General features: G+C 39.2%; 1 protein-coding gene across 1 annotated transcript in view; it reads left to right on the top strand.

The window, feature by feature from the left end:
* Positions 1-17,659, top strand: part of LOC144653600 (sushi, von Willebrand factor type A, EGF and pentraxin domain-containing protein 1-like) — a 21,638-nt gene extending 3,979 nt beyond the window's left edge. Inside the window, exons 3-6 of the mRNA XM_078513639.1 lie at positions 10,263-10,301; positions 12,216-12,377; positions 13,987-14,175; positions 17,561-17,659. Of these exons, the coding sequence (XP_078369765.1) occupies positions 10,263-10,301; positions 12,216-12,377; positions 13,987-14,175; positions 17,561-17,565 (395 nt within the window). The 3' untranslated portion in view covers positions 17,566-17,659. The remainder of the gene's footprint in view (positions 1-10,262; positions 10,302-12,215; positions 12,378-13,986; positions 14,176-17,560) is intronic.
* Positions 17,660-18,484: the final 825 nt, after the last annotated feature.

Below are 18,484 nucleotides of genomic sequence, written 5' to 3'. Positions count from 1 at the left end.
AGTGTGTATCAATCTGCAGCTTACTTTTATAAGTAAATGCCTACATTGTGCGGTTCCAGAAAATTCGATACTCACCCCAAGGATGGTCAATGGAAATTCCGAAGGGGAGGGAGGGCGCAATAGCCCAAATTTTTAAAATAAAGTATGAAGCTAAACTGAAAGTTCCAGGGGGTCGGAAGGGTCCATCCTTGGGGTAGGTATAGATACTTTTGGTACATTATAATTAAACTGCCATTAAGGTCTTAAACTGCCATTAAGGTTAAGGTGGCATGCGATTAGCAGACTTTGTATTATTTTCAAATAAAACGCTATGGGACTGTGGACCGCGGTGACATTAAAATCAGTTCAGCATGAAATTTTGACTGCGGACTGTGGTGGCAGTCATTTCAGTTATGCAAAAAAAGTGCCGGGGTAATCTACAATCATGCCAAAACAAAAAAGTTTTGTCATGAACCCAGAATGGTTTCAAAACTTACATGTACATGTAATAAAGTGTCAGTATTCACATGTAGCCTTATTGGGTTCTGGGATGTTCATATTACATAAATAGCTTTAAATTTTACTAAAGTATATTCAGGTTTAAACTGGCAACATGTGGGAATCAATCATGTGACAATTTTATTACATTAACACAATGTGTATTTTTGAGTTCATTTTGACAAAGAGGAATGTCATTGCACTCTTCAAGTCACCTGTAAATAGAAACAAAACAAACAAAAACTGTTTATTTTGATGAAATTGCTATTTTTCCAGCATGCAGACTGTATATTAAATGGCCTTTTTCAGTGTGTGAAAAAACCCTGACTGCTTTAATGTTGGGCTAGTGGATTCAATAATTTTTTCCACTTGCTAGATAGCCAAATGACATTTATGGATTTTTATTTTTTGTTGTTGATCTTTCCAGAGAAACATGGGACTTTGGGCAAGCATATAATGGTTTCACCTTGCACAGTCTACCTGGGTCAGGCCAGGAAGAAATCAATTTTCTTTGCACCCTTCCTTTCATTAATCATAATTTTGCAGAAAAAAATGTCAGTCTTCATTTGAATTTTTTACATAGTTTAAAATGCTACTGAAGGCCATCCAACAACTGAAAGTACATGCCTTAAAAAAATGTCAAACAGCTAGACAAATGTCTGGTCAAAAAGTAGATCTTTTAAAAATGCCTCAGGTAGTGAATGTGTGAAGAGAGGAGGATGGGAATTCAGGCCCAGCCAGGGGGGGGGGGGGTAGTGGGATACCAATATACCCCATTTTTTCCCCTGGGATACCAAAATACCTGAAAACTGCAAAAACGTTGATACCAAATACCTAAAATTATTAAATCTGATAACAAAGGGTGGCGTAACTAGGGGACGGACAATTACTTGTTTGGAGGGGAGGGATCCAATTTTTTTTTTCCAAGACAAACAACCTTTAATATGTTGTTGTCTGTGTAAACAATTCTTTTCGGGCTGTGACTTGCTGCAGACAATTTTTTTGTGTGTGTCCAGATAGTGGCCTTGGTTGGTTATTTCATGATAGAATTTAAAACAAAACATGTCCTTTTCCTCTTTTTTAAAATGTTTGCAGTGAGCAGCACCTGGGTGAACAACTTTGTGAACATTTTTGTATACAACGTGTTTCGTGTGACCAGCGCTCACCTCTTTTGATCAGGGTTCTTACAGTTACACAAACAAGTAATTCAGGGTTTTCAATGACATTTTTTATAACTAAGCAGCTTCCGATTGGGAATAAGTTGATGTGACCACAGCCTAGGGGGGTCTGGGAGCATACTCCCTCAGAAAATGTTGATTTATATCATGATGTATAAATGGCTGACTATCTATTGTCATCAAACTATCAGTGTTCTCCTTCTCATGTCTGCAACAATTTATTTGAGCCTTTTTGCTCTTGCAAACAACTTTTTTAAGGATTGTTGTTCCCTTCCCCATCTCCCACTGGCAGCATGCACTCACATTACGCTTATATACAGAATTCCAAAAATTCATACTTAATACTTAATACTTAATACCTGTATTTCAGCACAAAGATACCGAATACTTTGGTTAAAAACACCCAAGATACCGTATACCCAAAACCCCTGGCCGGGCCTGGGAATTGCTGAGATTGGCTAAAGAGAACAATAACTGCCAGAACTTGTTATAATCCATAGTTTAATTCACCAGTAATTCAGAAAGTCCTCAGTTCTGAATTCTGTAAATCCTGTTTACAAATTAGACATTCTAATAATCCCACAAATTACCTGTATACAACAAAATGCAAAAGAAACGTCAATCTATGTCTGGCAATACAATACACATCATGGAAAGATAGAAATTTAAACTTCAGAAATGGTCTCATTTAATTCTTTGCGGCCGAAAATGACCACATGGTCAATATTTTGACAAACATTTCCTCACGTATAAATAATGAAAGGATGCGATTCTTATTAAATTGAAGTAGCTTAACATTCAGATGACAAATATAAATAACATTTACATGCCTCGATGAACTGAGTGACATTGCTATGACACTATCGCCTCAAAATCTACAAGATCTATTTTTTTTTATCGCCGAGCTCGGCTTTAATTCCAGTGAGCTAAGACCAGCTAAGTTTTAGTACGATTCTATCTTTAGCACTTTTATAAAGCTTCACATAAACGCCGAAGACATAAGCTTAAGCCAGTCTTCAAAATGAAATTATAGTACAATGAGAAACGCTTACCTGAAGTGACCTCACTGTATTAAGTCTCTGTTAGAAATGTTTGTGCCAAAAGCTTCCACCGTTTCTCCTCATTCCATATTTTTCTCCAGTATCGGGAATACAAATAAAGGATATCGCATACCCCTTTGTTTCGGGACTCGTGATCGCGTCAAGAAGAAAGAACATTGACAAAACTATCCTATAGAACTCGAAATTGCAAAATCAAAACACTAGAGAACACAGAGAACACTAGATCGATCGACGCCATTTTGAAAATGCGCCCGCAATACGGACCGCGGGGAATCCGCAAGCAGGGGGGGGGGGGGGGGGGACAGCTTAAACTCTCCCCAAGCGCCACTCCTTTGTCTGAAAGAAATTACATCCCACCTCGCCCAAAGCAATTACAATGAAAAGAAAGTGATAACGCTATAATAAAGAGCATACACTCAAGCCTTTGGCAAAATTTTCTTTTATTTCAAATGCAAATGGTCGTTGAGTAGGAAGCCAACAAACTTTTCAATTGTATTTTTTACTGCCGTAATTTTTCACGAAAAAGTAATAATGGCCATTTTTCAAAACACTATTTAAAAAACTACAACTTTGCTAAAAAAGATCCTAAGAGAGAGGTTCTAGTAAAGTTTTCAAGCGAATTTAAAAATGTGATCCGTTTCCGTCACGTGACCGATGACGTCATAACAATGGGATTAATTAAAAACTACTTCACATATAAGTATCTACCAACATGTAATTTCTTTTTACCTCGCATTTAATGCAACGCCAGATACGCACTTGTACCCAGACTCCCATTTTTTGAAAATTGTGCATAGCTACCTTAATTTTGATATTTTGTTCGGTACCTGGGCAGTCCGAAATGCCTCACACCAATGTGCTTCAAACTGCAATGACTGCTTTTTTAGTAATAAACTATTTTCGTCACAGTGAGCAAAAACGAACTTCTGAGCAAAGTCACGTGACTAATGACGTCATCAACCTACGACTTATACAAGAAGTAGTTTATGGTAAGAGTTATTTCTATACGACGTACTACTCCTGCTGACTTCAAACTGACCAAGTTATTTGGTATTGACGATTTTTCAGTTGCAAAGGATTTTGGGAAGGTTTTTATTATAATTATATATTGTTTTTGTAATTATATTCTGAGAATCCATACGTATTGTTAAACAAAAATGCCAATCTGCTCTGAATTGTATAGCCAACGTGAAGGAAATCAATTTCAAGGTTTTAACTATCTTACAATAACGAAATTTTTGTGCGTAATAACGTTGTCATAATACTATGATAACTATTTATGCAAAGCGCATTAGATCATATATGCATGGATTTTGCGCTATAGAAATAATAAAGTTATGTTATGTTGGGTCATAGAAAAAAAAAAAAAAAAAAAGTAAAAAGACATGCATTACAAAGATATGTTTCAGTTCGCCCGAAGAAATGGCATCAAAACACCTCAAAACACACGTTTTTATTATTTTCCAACGCGATAAATATGTGCACAGTAAAAAAATTGTGAGTTTCTGTAAATGCTGCTTGCTATGGTGATAAGGATAATTTCTTCCTATTTGGCTTTTTTTTTCTTTTTCTTTTAATAAATACGACAGGCTTATTGCAGTTAATTAGGATGAACTTTATAAATCCGTACTTGGCTAGCACAAAGTAAAATTGACGAGTATTAATGTAAAGTTCATCAATATGTGTTCAATTGATGAGTTTACAAAGTGCTCTCACATTTGGCGAGAACAAAGAAATTTCGAAAATTTTCTGATCAAACAAAACATTTGACGTGGCGCAACCTTGCCGCGTTGAAGTCAAACGCAAATGTATTACACGACGCAACTACATATTAAATAGATTTAGCCAACCTTAAAAGCGGAGCTACCAATTTACTTACCAATAACAGAAAAAATATAGCACTTGAGCCCGCCATCCAATGTAAACCATTATTTGGTCAGTGGTAAATAAAAAAAACCGTTCGACCTCGATGAGTTCTATATGTGAGCCCGCGATATGGTCATGTGATACTGTTCAGCGGATACCTTGTTTTGACAGCTGTCAATTGACCATGACATGGATGTCCAATATCAAAGATGTAAGCTGGCGTTAACCATAACCATAAACCGATTTCTGGAGTAAGGCCGCCATGTTTGGGCAACTTCGTCGCACGCGCCCGTGAGCCATGCCGCTAGTCATGATGGCCATGAAAAACAAAAAGCAAGGGTCTGTTAATTTTAATATGGGTATGGGGCTCTGCTCTGCGGCCCTTCGGTGAGGCTGAATATTTTGCAGGCTATTAAGAAATACATTAAGCATGGTAGATTGTGCAAAAGCCTGCGAACACATGCAAATGTCCGCCTACGGAGTTGAAAATAAGGCGAATACATATAGATTACTCCATGGAAAGTGCGCGCGTACGGTGTTAACGCACGAGTTGTTGACGTATCAGAAATCGAACGAGTGAGCGGAGCGAACGAGTGAGATTTCTGATACAAAACAACGAGTGCGTAAACACCGTACAAAGCACTTTCCATGCTGTAATTTGTTTATTTTATAAATACAGAGATTTTTCCACGCTGAACTGTTTTTTTATTGTTATAATACCCCGGTACAAGCACACAAAATGAAAGCACGCTAATTTACAAAATGATAATAACAACAAAATCGTTGAAAAAAGACATTTCATGAGATTATTCTCGTGTCTTAAAATTTTTCTAATTGGATAAGAAATCGAATATCAAGAGTTTTTCACTCAACAAGTACAAGAATGAAATATAGAAATAAGAACTAAGAATACGTAACCGTGCTATTGCAAGGGAGGGCTATCTTCGTCCGAAGAATCTAAAATACGTTTAACACGCTTGAAGGTGTGCTTTCTTGTTGCTGAGTACGCATTAGGCGACTGACTTACTGTGTTTATAGAAATGTTAAAGTGTCCTCCATGAAACACGGCTCCGCTAAATACACTTGCTCCAGGCAATGTTGGACTGCTTGACGACTGAAAACTACAAGACAGAGTTTCAGCTTCACTCTCTGTAGCCAATGCTCGATGAACTTTTGCAGAAGATTCAGTCGAGGTCGCACTCAGTATCCTTGACATGTTTTTTTGCTGTTGTTGGGAAATGTGGCTATAATTGTTAATGCTTTGGACATTTTTGTGGCCTGAGAGCTGCATAATGTGACTGGGAGGTATGTCGCTGTCGTTTAGTTTTTGTACCATGCGTTTTCGAGCGCTGTGATTAGTCAGTCGTTTACGTGAAAGGCCTCCTTTTTCCGCCATGGTTTTCATCAGACTATTCAATTTGTTCTGACCCATTGCACTTGAATTAAACCACGGTTTTTTCGACGAAGGACTTTTTGAGTAATTTATTCCGAGATAGAATGGCGCATGCATCAGGTTTATTCATCGCGTCAGGTCTCTTTTCGGAATAAATTTTGTAAACGGCAACTGGATCTCTTTCAGGTGGACCGTTTGGTGCTGCGAAAGCCTTCGGTTTAACTGCTCTGACATTTCGAGGTTCAGCTCCCGTTCTTGTTTTCGTTTGACGTTCAGAATACTCTAGGTATTCAGTTCCGTCGGCTTCCATGTGAAGTTCCACGTCGCCCCAAGTCATCTGCCGATGTTCTTCACAGCCTCTCAAACCAAAATGCACTGAATTGAAAAGCCAGACTGTGTTTAGCAAAGCTTCGGCATTTGAGATTCCCAGTAAATTCTTTTCGAAAAGAATGTTTTCCTCCACATCAGTCAAAGCTTCGGCTGCGTTGGGTTTGTTCCCTTTGCCTTCTTTTTTCAGTTGTTCGCTGCGAGCTTCCAGACATTTTCTTGCTTGATCAAACACAGTGTCTTCGATAATACTCGCTGAGTACTTGCGTTCTCTTGTAAATACCGGTTAAAACTTGAGAACAACCCTCGAAGGCTCGATGGTTCATAGTCTTGGCCATCTTTTCTTTTCACACTAAGAATGAATTCACTAAGGTAACGGCTGAGCTCTTCTGGTTGGATGTCTTCAATTTTTCTTTGTTCGTTTTTCTCCAGCAGAAATGTAGAAAGCAGATTCACATCCCGCTGCGTTTTTGCTCGAGTGTTTTTGTTCTCCTGCTCTGTAACTAATATATTCTTCGATGGGTTTACTTAATGGTTTAAACCTACTGGCAGAAGATTCAGCCATAGTTGTTAACGAGAACGTTTGAACCGTCCACAAATGTACTGCGAAAGGCCAAAAACCCTGCAAGCGATAACTTTCAAGCAGTGAAAAAGCTAGCGCCATCGACAAAGCTACCACGTTCGCTCCACGTTTATTGAAAATGTTGATGCGTTTTGATTGCCGCTTTCTGATTGGACGAAACGGGTTTCTCACGTGTGAGAAAGTCGTTTCGCCGTTTTCATTGGCTGCGAGAATTTCCGAACCGTGTTTTCAACAGATCAATTCTAACTGTAAATCTCAGTATGTATGAAATAAACTCTTTTTTTATATAAGAATTTGATTTTTTTTAGGAATACCGAGGCTGAGACTTGCGAAATTTTAAGAATATTTCAAGAATTAACCCGGGGCCTAGATTTTGAAAATTTGTAAAATACAATATTATTATTTGTTTTAACTAAACCGTATACAATTCTTCTTTCTCTAAACGGAAAACAAGCCAATAAAACGAAAATACCTTCATATAATACATGTGTATGGTATACAGCAAAAACGGAAGCGTCATACGCTATAATCTATTTATAATCTATATTTCTTATAGGAAAAAAAAAGAGTGTGGTAGAGTATTTAATTTTAATGTTTGGAAATGTGATTGATAATTTTAATTTGAAATTTTATATTTTTTGTTAAAACAGTTAGAGTAACTGTAAGAACTGAAACTATTTTTACCCTCGGTATATATGAGCCGTGTTAGGGCTCTAGCAAGTACATGCTAATGAAACCGAGCATTTCACAGTATACGACACAATGCGCAAAGATAGACCACAACACCGGGAACTCCGTGCCCTACTCTTTTCGATAAGTGTGTGGGTTCTTTAACGTCCCCTGCTGATTATAACACTGAAGATGCAGGAGACGGGACCTACGGTTTATCGTCCTTATCCGAGAAGACTAGAATATCTAACCATTTGCAGATGTCATTGCAAAGGCAGCATATTCTCCTCAGTTATTTTAAGACCCTGAGTGTTGGTCCGGTCTGGGACTCGAACCCGAGACCTCTCGCACGGCAGTCCGGCGCTATACCAAGTAAGAGTCTGTGTTTTCTATATCAAGGCGCAGCTGATCATGAGTTGACTATGGCTCATAAAAATTACAAGTAGTCTAATTGTTTGTATGGGTAATCAAATGGCGACGAGTGAAATTAGGAAATAATTTCACGCGCATTTTGTCAAAATTCTAATAATTATTAGAATTTTGACAAAATGCAAGTGAAATTATTTTCTAATTTCACGAGTATACCATTTGATTACATTTTAATATCATAGGTGACAAATTACGCTTGCAATCGTAGGTTTTTGACTGGTATATTGCATCGCGAACTCCGAGCTTTGAAAAGTTGAAAGCATACATTTTGCTTAAGTTCGCAAGATTTTTTAGTCTTTGAATAAAACCTTTTAGAGATTCCTTTTTGCCGTTGACAAAAAGTTTCAAAGATTAATCAACTGTCAATTATTTCTTACATTATGTTCATAGTTTGTCTTGAATGAACTGAAAACGGCGCCCGTGTATAACCCTCAAAATTCCGCTCGATGTCATTTATGTATTTGGCGTAAGTCTTGAAGTCGTTTTGACGTTTTGAAATATAAAATATCATCAAAAGTCTTATTACATGGCCAAGGCTAGCTGGCTAAGATGAAATTTAAGCGAAAATGTACAACGCTTAAGCTTTAAAACGTCTTTTATTCCGGACGCCATCTTGCCGCTAACTACGTTGCCATGGCAATTCTATAATTTCACATGTGAAATTATAAATTAACGTTGAAATTTCGCGCCAAAATTAAGGAGTAATTTGTCACCTATGATATTATAATAGAAACTGCAAAGTATTTCAGTCCACGACATACCATTTTATGTACTTTTGAGCCCAAAGTCAAAAATAAATGTCAATTCAAAATTCAATACAAAGTCAATGCAAAGATGCAAAGCGCGCAAAATGTTACTTTAAGGTAGCTCGACCCAGTTTTTTTTTAGCGATACCTATCAACTTTGAAACCCTCATACAGGAAAAGTTGCGGATAGTGTTTCTATTGCCTTTAAATTGTTTTCCTTAGAAGGAATACATGCCATTCAGCCATGAGGAAAAAAATCAACAGATTATCGTTAAGCTTACAAGCTTTTACCCACTCAACTCGGATGGGAAATGTCGGGAAAGTTTTGTCTTCGGGAATTATGACCGTCATTTGAGTGCCAAAATTGGTGCTGTATGGTGGCCCATCAGTGCCATAGTATTTTGCGCTGTATTTTAACATTTTTTCTTGTTTTATACTTATTTTATATTTCTTTCTTTACTTATCTTTCTTTTATTTGTTTTATTTTATTTTGAAAAAATAAAAATAAAAAAACGGCCGTGGCCCAGAAGTGCCATAGCAAAAAAACAAAAAAACAAAACAAAAAAAACAAACAAAAAAAAAAACAAAAAAGAGCCGTGGCCCAGGAGTGCCATAGCCCATGATGCATTGGGAAGGCGTAGTTAGACAATATGGCGGCGCGGAAAGAAGATGAAGAACTGACGCAGGATTAAGGGGAATACCTGAAACGGGCTGAAAAGAAATGACATTTTTGGCATAGAAAAAGAAGGTGACAGGCCAAGGCCAACACAGAATACTTTGTTTGTGACATCTGTACATTTGCCATTCTGTTTTGGATTTGGTCGGCCAATTTACTTTTGCTTCTCACTTGTTTAGAAAGGGCACTATACGCTGTCAGCTGTATTATAAGGATGAGTTTTAAGTTGAATAGAGTCGTAAGACTGCCGCCATGCAAATGTGCAGAGGACATACAGTGTTGGACTGCACGGTTTCCCGTTAGGAGATTTTGAGACCTCTGTATTAAAATAATTTGTTAATCTTGGCTCATTCATATTTGCAAGATATGGTGGCATACACAACATGCAAAAAAGTCAATAAACTTGTGTGTGGTAGCTATATAGATATGCAATAAATCTAAATTTAATCGTTTGGTGCAAGAATGTCACAAAACAAACAAGGGAGGTAAAAACATAAAGATCGAGCGCAAAAGACTTTAATATTAAACGCTCGAAATGAGCTTACAGCGTCACAGCCTGTACATTAAAGCGTGCAAACTAGGAAAGTCCCCGTTACAAGATGTTTTGCAAGGGCAAAAACGTGCAGTCTCAGCAACTTTCGCCACCAAGTACTGGATGTAATTATTTAGTCAGACTTATACCTTTTTCACAGCTGTTGTTATCATTAAAACGAAAATTAACAGAAACGGTAAACGAGTAAGGAAAATGATTTTAACATTTAGCTTTCTGAAGCATAATTGTGAAAGCTATATGGCGTACAAAGTTGCAGTGTTTACCGCTAATTTTTTGCTTCTCTCATTTTTTTTCTTTATTTCAGTGAGTTGTCCCAAGGGATATTACGGTTCGCCCTGCCAAGGTAGGCTAAGAAATTTGGAATATTTGTGCCTTTGGCGACTCTTAATTAGACGAAGTTCTCAGTAGGGTGGTTGATTTTTGGTTAACGGTTAAAGTGCTACTTCGGCTTTTTTGCGACTAACGGTTAATTTTTTAAGAAACGATTAACAGAAGTGTTAAATAATACATTTCTTTTTCACCTTGTAAACCATATTTGGACCATTCTTAGCAGAAAATAGAAATCTGTCCAATTTATTTTAAAGTTTATTTTGCCGCTAATTTCCACGAGGCAGTTAAGTTTCAGGTCAAACAACCTTGACCCAAGTTATTGGCTTGTTCGTTTCATTTAAAATATTTTACGTCTAACGGTTATTTTTTTAATGTTTACGCCAAAACGGTTAAATCCTTTTGGTCATTACGGCTAACGGTGAAGCCCATTGAGACTCTCGTAAGCTGCGTTCACATTTAACCCGAAACATGTTTCAACGGATCATTTTTCACCTAAACATGTTTGTTATTGCATTGTTCACATTACGTGTCAGTTCCAAACACGTTTCATGCCCGGTGTGTAATTCATGCGGTTTGACGGTCCTTGCATAAATCTTGTACACTTAAACCGAAAAATATAGCTCGAAATTACAATAAAGTTTCCCATTAAATCTTTGTCTTTCCGTCTATTTCCAAGCCCTTCGATGGATGTCAGTAATTGTGCTATCTTCGGTAAAAGAAGAATTTTTTTGTGAAGTCTGTTTTTGCATTGCAATGCTGTGCGCTTGTATCCGCCGTCGTAAATTTTCGTGGCGTTGTTCTGCCAAATATTCTGCTTTCTACCCTTCGCCGATAATTCCTGTTGTATCGCTTCATTAGCCCATATTTTAAATAAACATTTGGTTTTATAGAAGCTCATAGAACGCTCAAATTTGAAGCTTTTGGGCACTCGCCTCCTCACCGCATGTCCGCCACTTTTAACGTGTTTGGTCTGATCATGATTAAAACTACCTCGTGAGGAAGTTTCAATCATGTTCAGAATAATCATGTTTCAATAATGATTCGCGCAATCATTGTCTTATTTGAACGCTTTTCACAACGAAACATGTTTCATTCGTGATCGGACGAATCATGTTTCGGCCTAGTGTGAACACAGCTTTAGACTACTGTTTTATTTTCGCTTTTGATTTTTGTTTTTCGATATAACATTCACTTCAACATTACAAGTAAGGTTTAAATGACTTTAAAAACTGCTTCTTGGTAAGAAAACAACCTACAAAGTGACTTTGTTTTAAACTTCATCAAGCACGTCTCTGATTGTCTACTTTCGGGGTTGTGTTATTGGGCAAGGCATTTTTCTCTCATAGTGCCTCTTTCCACCCAGGTGTATAAATGGGTACCGGCGAATTTATTCTGGGGGTCCTGCGATGGAGTAGCATCCCATCCAGGGAAGAGCAGAAACACTTCTAGTGGTATCGGCGGTATGGGCCACTTGGCTCTACGCATCCCTCACCTACCTACAGGTATTCCATCGAAAACACCCGGTGAAGGACTTGGTATTAAAACATATTTTATATTGGGAGGCTCCGCCCGGAGTTCTGATAAACCCTTACGCATTTATATAAACCATTTTTGACAGAGGGTAATCATAACTATCATGCTCCTTTGATTGCAAATAGTAACCTTTTCACACACAGTAATGTAGGTAAAATATTTAAACAAATCAACCGTTCGATTGGCATGTCCTAAGACAGTTTTACCCTACCCGTTTTTTATAGTCCATCAGGTAAAACTTGTGCCCTTTTGTATACGTACACCTTGGTTAAGACACTTTCTTCGGGCAAGCCCCCCCCCCCCCCTCTCGTCGCCCCACTTCATTTCCAACTAGAGAAAGCCACAGAATAACCAGTACCTATATACCTATATCAGTTTATCGTTTTTATTGTAGAATGTCAGCCTAGCACTTATAAAGACTTTGTCGGGCATGCAGCCGCGTGTACACCCTGTCCGGTAAATTCTGTCCACCCGATTACTGGAAGCGTTACTATTCAAGATTGCAGATGTTTACCAGGATTCGCGGGTGCCCCACAGCAGGGAACACCATGTACCAGTAAGTATGTGGTTATTCGCTATTGCATAAAGACTTTGGCGTTTCTTGGAAGTTTTCAATATACATGAGGGGAAAATCGATATGAAAAGAACGGGAATACTCGTCCAAAAATTGACCCTTAAAAATGGCACTTGAAATGTAACATTTTTCTGCCTGAACGGTGATGACCGCCAACACAATATGACGGTGTTAAAATATCTACCATGCAATGTACCATTTTTGATGTCTGATCGGTCAAGTCCGCCAACATTATATGAGGGTGTTTAAATCTCGACCTAAACCCTATAAAAGACATTCACAGCTAACATTGGTGTTCGCTCACTCTCAGAGAGACTGATTTCTGTAGTTAAAAGAGCCATGTCAGGGGCGGATACAGGGGGGGTGGATAGGGTGGATATCCACCCCCCATTTTTCAGTAAAAAAAATTCGAAATGTCACTTTATTTGAAATAGAAAATAAAGATAGAAAGAAAAAATCAGCTCTCGCTCATGTCTGGTTGTTGTTACGCCACGTTTTGCCGTCTGCCGCCACTTAGGGTTAGGGTTAAGGGTAGCCCAAGCTCCCCCCCAAGGGTTAGGGTTAAAGTTAGGGTTAGGCCCTAATGGTCTGCCATCCACCCCCCCCCCCCCCCTTTTGAAATCCTGGATCCGCCCCTGCATGTCACAGACAATGCATCTTGAAAAATGTGGCAGATTTTTTCAAGTTTTCCAATCGTATTTCTGTCTTTATCGTCGTCAGTCGAATTCATCCTTGTATATTTTCAGGGTTTTAATACCTTTTTGGTGTCTTTCTATATTACAAAACAATTATTTTGAGGTCTCTTTTGATTTGAAATTAATCGGAAAAGTGGCTTAAAATACCATGACATGGCTCCTTTAACACCACTAAGCGAGGCCACGAGTAAACTTTCATATAAAAGTTCTTGTATTCCCTCGTGAGCTACGAGTCGCTCTAACCAACCATAGGAGGCCATGGGTTCGATTCCCGTAGAGGACTCGATCGAACTCTCAACTTTTTTCTTTTTCCCACGCTCCTGAACATTTCATCTTTATCATTTCTTCCGAGCTACAAATCTTCTATCCCTCATTATTCGTGTAAAATCTGCATTACTCTGAAAAGCATGAAACCTTGATGGTCGGAGTCCTGGACTTGTACATTAAGGGACTAATTATTCGCAGACATTCAAGGTCTTTTTTTTCGAAATACAAAGTAAAACCTCTTTTTAAAAGTTTTTTTCTTGTTTGTTTGTTTGTTTTTTGTTGTTTCTTTAGCCTACTAGATGCCAAGCGTTGACAATTTATTTTCAATACTGATTAGCATTTGCTTTAAAATTCATTTTACATAAGATTTGGCTGAATTTGACTAATATGTTATTAGGACAACACAACTCCAGTACAAAGTTAGCCATTCCAACAGTATTTGAAATTTGACTGATCTGGTTTCAAATTATTAATTGGCTTGAAAGTGGATTACATGTCATTCTTACCAATAAAAGAACAACGAGCAATATCTAAGCCAGGTGCATGCATGGGTCTTATTACCAAATAAACTTAACTTCATACCTAATTTAGATCTAATGTTGTACTTATACTTATAATTGTTTACATAGTTCGTCATTGTGAATCCCTATCTGTTCCTGCCCACGGTTTTTTCGTTGGTCAGTGCTCGAATGAATATGCATCAGTTTGCCACATGGCATGCACTGACGGGTACAAAGCTCTCGGAAGTAAGGAAAGAACATGTTATGTGACTATTTCTGATTTGATGGAATGGTCAGGGACACCGCTGTCATGTGTCGGTGAGTGAACACTTAATAGCAATTTTATAAAGCGGCATTTAATTGAGTATCCTAAAACCAAACCCAAAGTAATCTCAATCCTGTAAACCAATCAAAACTCGAAGCTAATACATGAAGTTGGGGAAAACATGTGAGTGAGTCGCGATTGGTTTTGGTTTACTTATGACTGGCGTCAGATTTTAAACAATTCACTTAACACAGTAATCTTAAAAACCAACTTTGGACACTAGTACAATCGCTCTAAAGGTCGTAAACCTAGCTCATTGAACTAAAACGTTAATCCCTTTTAACTGCTGTTATTCGCATAATGCAAGCCCACTAATCGTAAACGCGGCAGGCAATTGTCCTTGCTGCTTGCAATGTATCTTCATAGTATAGTTGGTTAGAGTATTCTGTACTAGTAAAGGCCCGGCCAAACGCACGCAACATTTCAACACAACATACCCCAACATTGTTGCGTAGCTAAGCGATATTTACCATTTCGTCTTTATCAAGTTCATTTACACGCCTCGATTATCGTCGTTACGTGGTTAATATCGCGAAAGATTTGTTACACATGGCCCTCCAAAAGGACGATTCAAAGATCGCTTTGTTTTCTTTTTATTGAGTACCACTCTAACGTTGATATTAGAAAGCCTGCGATATCCTTTAACAAACAAGGCCATAACTTTTTAACCAAGAGAAGTCAGTCAGAGAATATCTTGATACAAGGTAAGGCAACAATGACAAAATGGTGTATGGGTGCCTACAATGGACTTAAATATCATCCTTTCCAGATGGATGAACACTTCTCTTGGAATAACACTTCTCCTTCTCATTGTTTTGTTTTTATCTGAGACTTGCCACATAAAATCATCCGATGGACAGGCTAAACAACCACGACGAGTCTATGAGGAAAATAACTTCGTGTAAGACGACGTCAGAGTCGCTCTCCAGGTCATCCTCGCTGATTGGCCAGAAAAACTGTTTTTCTGGCCAATCAGAAGGAAGGAGTTCAAACGCTTGTGGAACTGGTTCGGTAAAAGAAAAGTGCTCTCCCGAGCTTGTTGTAAACTTTCGCCCGAAAATCCCGTTGTCCCGATGAGCTACCCGTCACTCCGACTAACTACCCCTGGGTCTCCGAGAATGGGGACGAAAAAGCTTTTCCAGTTTTTGTCGCACAAGGTGTTAGATTTAATTATGTATTGACAGTTAACTCCAAGGATCGGCTTACCGTTACTATAGTGTTGATGACAATCTACATTTAACAGACATCCGAACGATAGAAACTCCGGCGGAAAACATCACGGATCCAGACTCCAAGAATATTTTCGTTGAAAATAAAACGCAATGAGTTGTCTCGTACTCAGGTTATTGTGCCGAAAAGTTAAAAGCACCGATCATCCTCTTGTGGCGGTTTGAATAATCGATATAAATTCGATCTTTTCAAGGCATGCACACTAGGAACATCTATCGCTATATTGTTGCTGAAAACTAAAGCTCGTTTCGTGTGCCCTCCGAGTTGGATGTAGAATAAATGCTCAGCCCTCAAGGAATTCGTCTAGCCATGCACTCATTTTTTTATCGTAAATAGAACCACAATCGTTCGCCGCTATAAATTCGGCAGCTATCAAAGCGGGAAACAACTGCTTGTTCGATTTCTTTCGCCGTTTTGGCTTCTTTTCTGCGGGCATGACACCCTTCGTCTCCATGAAAACATCAAGAATATAACACGCAGAAATGCAGAATAAAATCAGTACTAAAACCTCGAATTAACTGAAAATACCTAAGAGATTCGGAGATTAAAGCGCAATCGCGTAAAAAAAAGGAGGATGGTTGCGCGAATTTATCATCGAGTGTTCAAATCGATGGCTCACGAGTGAGATATTGGTTTTGAACACGAGAAGATAAATTTCATATATCCAAGCAACCATGTATTATTCTGTTTATTATATAAACCTACTAATTACGTCGCTTTTGACGATTTTCCGAAGATTTCCGACCATTTTCCGAAGATTTTCGAAGATTTTCAAAATGTTGTGCGAAGGTCGTACGAATGATTCCGAACAATTTTCGAACTTTTTCGAACATTTCCGAAGATCCGAAGATGTTTTGACTTAATATCGATATATTTGGCTCATTGAGCATTGAAACACGACACACTTCGCGATCTGATTGGTCAAAAATGATATCACACATGTGTGGATACCATTTTCAGTGCGGCGCGTAACCAAACTGGATATTGTTCCTGTTGCTCACTCCTACCAAAATTGTTTCCGCGGACTGCTCTGTGGGTGTAGCATGCGTCCCCTCTCTTCCATATCTCCGTCCCTGTGGGTTCGCGCTCCCGCTTCTCGTTTTTCCTCTTGTCGTTCACCCCCCTTTCTTTTCTCCAATCAATTCTTCTCCCTGCGGCGGTCTTTCTTGTTTTCTTCCTCTCTTTTTTCTTGTCTTCGGGTGGGTCGCATCCTCCGTTTCTCTCCTTCCTTTCTCTCCCCCCCTTTTTGCCCTCCTTTCCTTTTTGGTGGCCTCTTTGGGCGGCGCTTTAATACTAACTCGCGTGGCCCGCCTCGACGGAGTTTCGTGGGGCGTCCTCGTTCCCTGACGTTCGTCCATTTCTGGGTGGGGGGCCGCCCCTCAGTCCCTCCCCCCTACTTTGTCACGGCCTCACCTCCCATTTTGTCGTTGTGTTCCATTTCGCGGGCGTTGTGTCTTCGTCCTCCCCTCTGCTGCGGCCTCTCTCTATCTCTGGACCCTGCCGTCCTCACAAAAATCCGCCCACTGGCCGGGCATCTTTCTTTTCTCTTTGTGGCCGGGTATTCTGGTTGCCGCGTCACATCAACTTCTGCATTTTGTGGGGACCTCTCTGGGGCAGGTCCAGTTCCGGCCCTCGTCTTGTGTCCTCTTCGTTCTCATGCGCTGTCTCATCGACTCTGCAGTTCCCCACCTTTCCGCGTGTCTCCTCCACGCGCAGTCGTCGGTTCCTCATCGCATTGCGCGACACATGTTTTCCACTTGTCTTGCGTATAGCAATGAGTTCTTAGATTTTCGGAGCTCGCACCTATCTTTGGGCTTGGTGGCTCTTCGTCTCCAAAATCATTTTTCCTCTGCCCGGCGACGCCATTTTTCTCTGTTACCTTGTTGTTCGGCTACGTTCCCAAGTACTGTGGGACTGGGCACTTCCGTCGGACTAAAACTCTACCATTTCCCTTGGCGGGCGCCATTTTGAAAACGTCATCAATTCCAGTTCTGGTTCGCGCCGCACTGATTTTTATGACACATGTGTGATACATTTTTCTCGATTTGCTAATACCACTGCAGTTTATATAATAAATTGTACGTATGCACTGCAGTTGTGGTTTCTTTCTTTGATCATATGTACTAATTAATGCTTTACTTTTTGCAGGTTGAAGCCACACTGTGTAAGAGATCTTGAAGTTAACAAGACAAAGGGGGTTTCTCTTAAACAATGTTTTAATAAACTTAATGCGAGGGTCATACGACATCGTGTTTGTTTTTGTTTTTTACTGAAAATCCCTGATATAGCTTACCTATCTTCTTCGCAAATGTTAGAAAATCATTATTGGAATGAGAAAACTGACTTGATTCCGAAATGAAATAAGTTGAATATCTAAAGTGGGGACTGCAGATTTGCTAGAAATCCATTAACCTGGATTCGCGCTTTGTCATCCTGCTAAATTTCCCCTGTGCATTTTATGTCCATGTGCACACACCTCGAATATTTAATTATTATCAACTGGCTATGTTGCCAGCCATCTTTTTATGAAAATCGTGATTTTTTTTATCGGTCATTTTTTTTCCATAAAACGCGTCACGTCTTGCCGAATTTGTCTCGACTGCCGATCAGTGCACTAAAACAAAGGGGTTTTTTTGCTTTTGATTACCATGGAATGCTTAGCATCAAGAGTCCAAGAGCGTAGCCAGAAGTATTTTTGAGGTACAGACAGCATCAGACAGCGCCAAATATGTTTTTTTGCCTGGGAGTCAAAGAGCATGCCCCTCACCCATGGTTATTGTTCCAATGCGCCTTCCTGCGTTTGTTGCTGTTGTTGTTTCCGAAATAACATCGAATGTGTCCTATTAAAGGGAAGAAACGTTTTTGACATTTTGAAAGGGTACTAACTATAAGAAAGTATTACGTCTATGCTGGACATTTGATTTACTTGATTTAGTTGCAGTAAGCTACTGAAACAATGTACAATTTAACTTCAGAGTGTTAGAGATTGTGCACACAGTCCTATATTCTTCATCCCAGCGGGGGGTGATGCGGGGGGGGGGGGGAGGGGAGAAATTCGGCACTCTTCTTTGG

This window comes from Oculina patagonica, chromosome 5 (assembly GCF_052425735.1).
Source record: "Oculina patagonica isolate OP01 chromosome 5, crgOcupat, whole genome shotgun sequence".
In the NCBI taxonomy this organism is placed as follows: domain Eukaryota; kingdom Metazoa; phylum Cnidaria; class Anthozoa; order Scleractinia; family Oculinidae; genus Oculina; species Oculina patagonica.
This window is presented reverse-complemented; position numbering and strand designations above follow the sequence as displayed.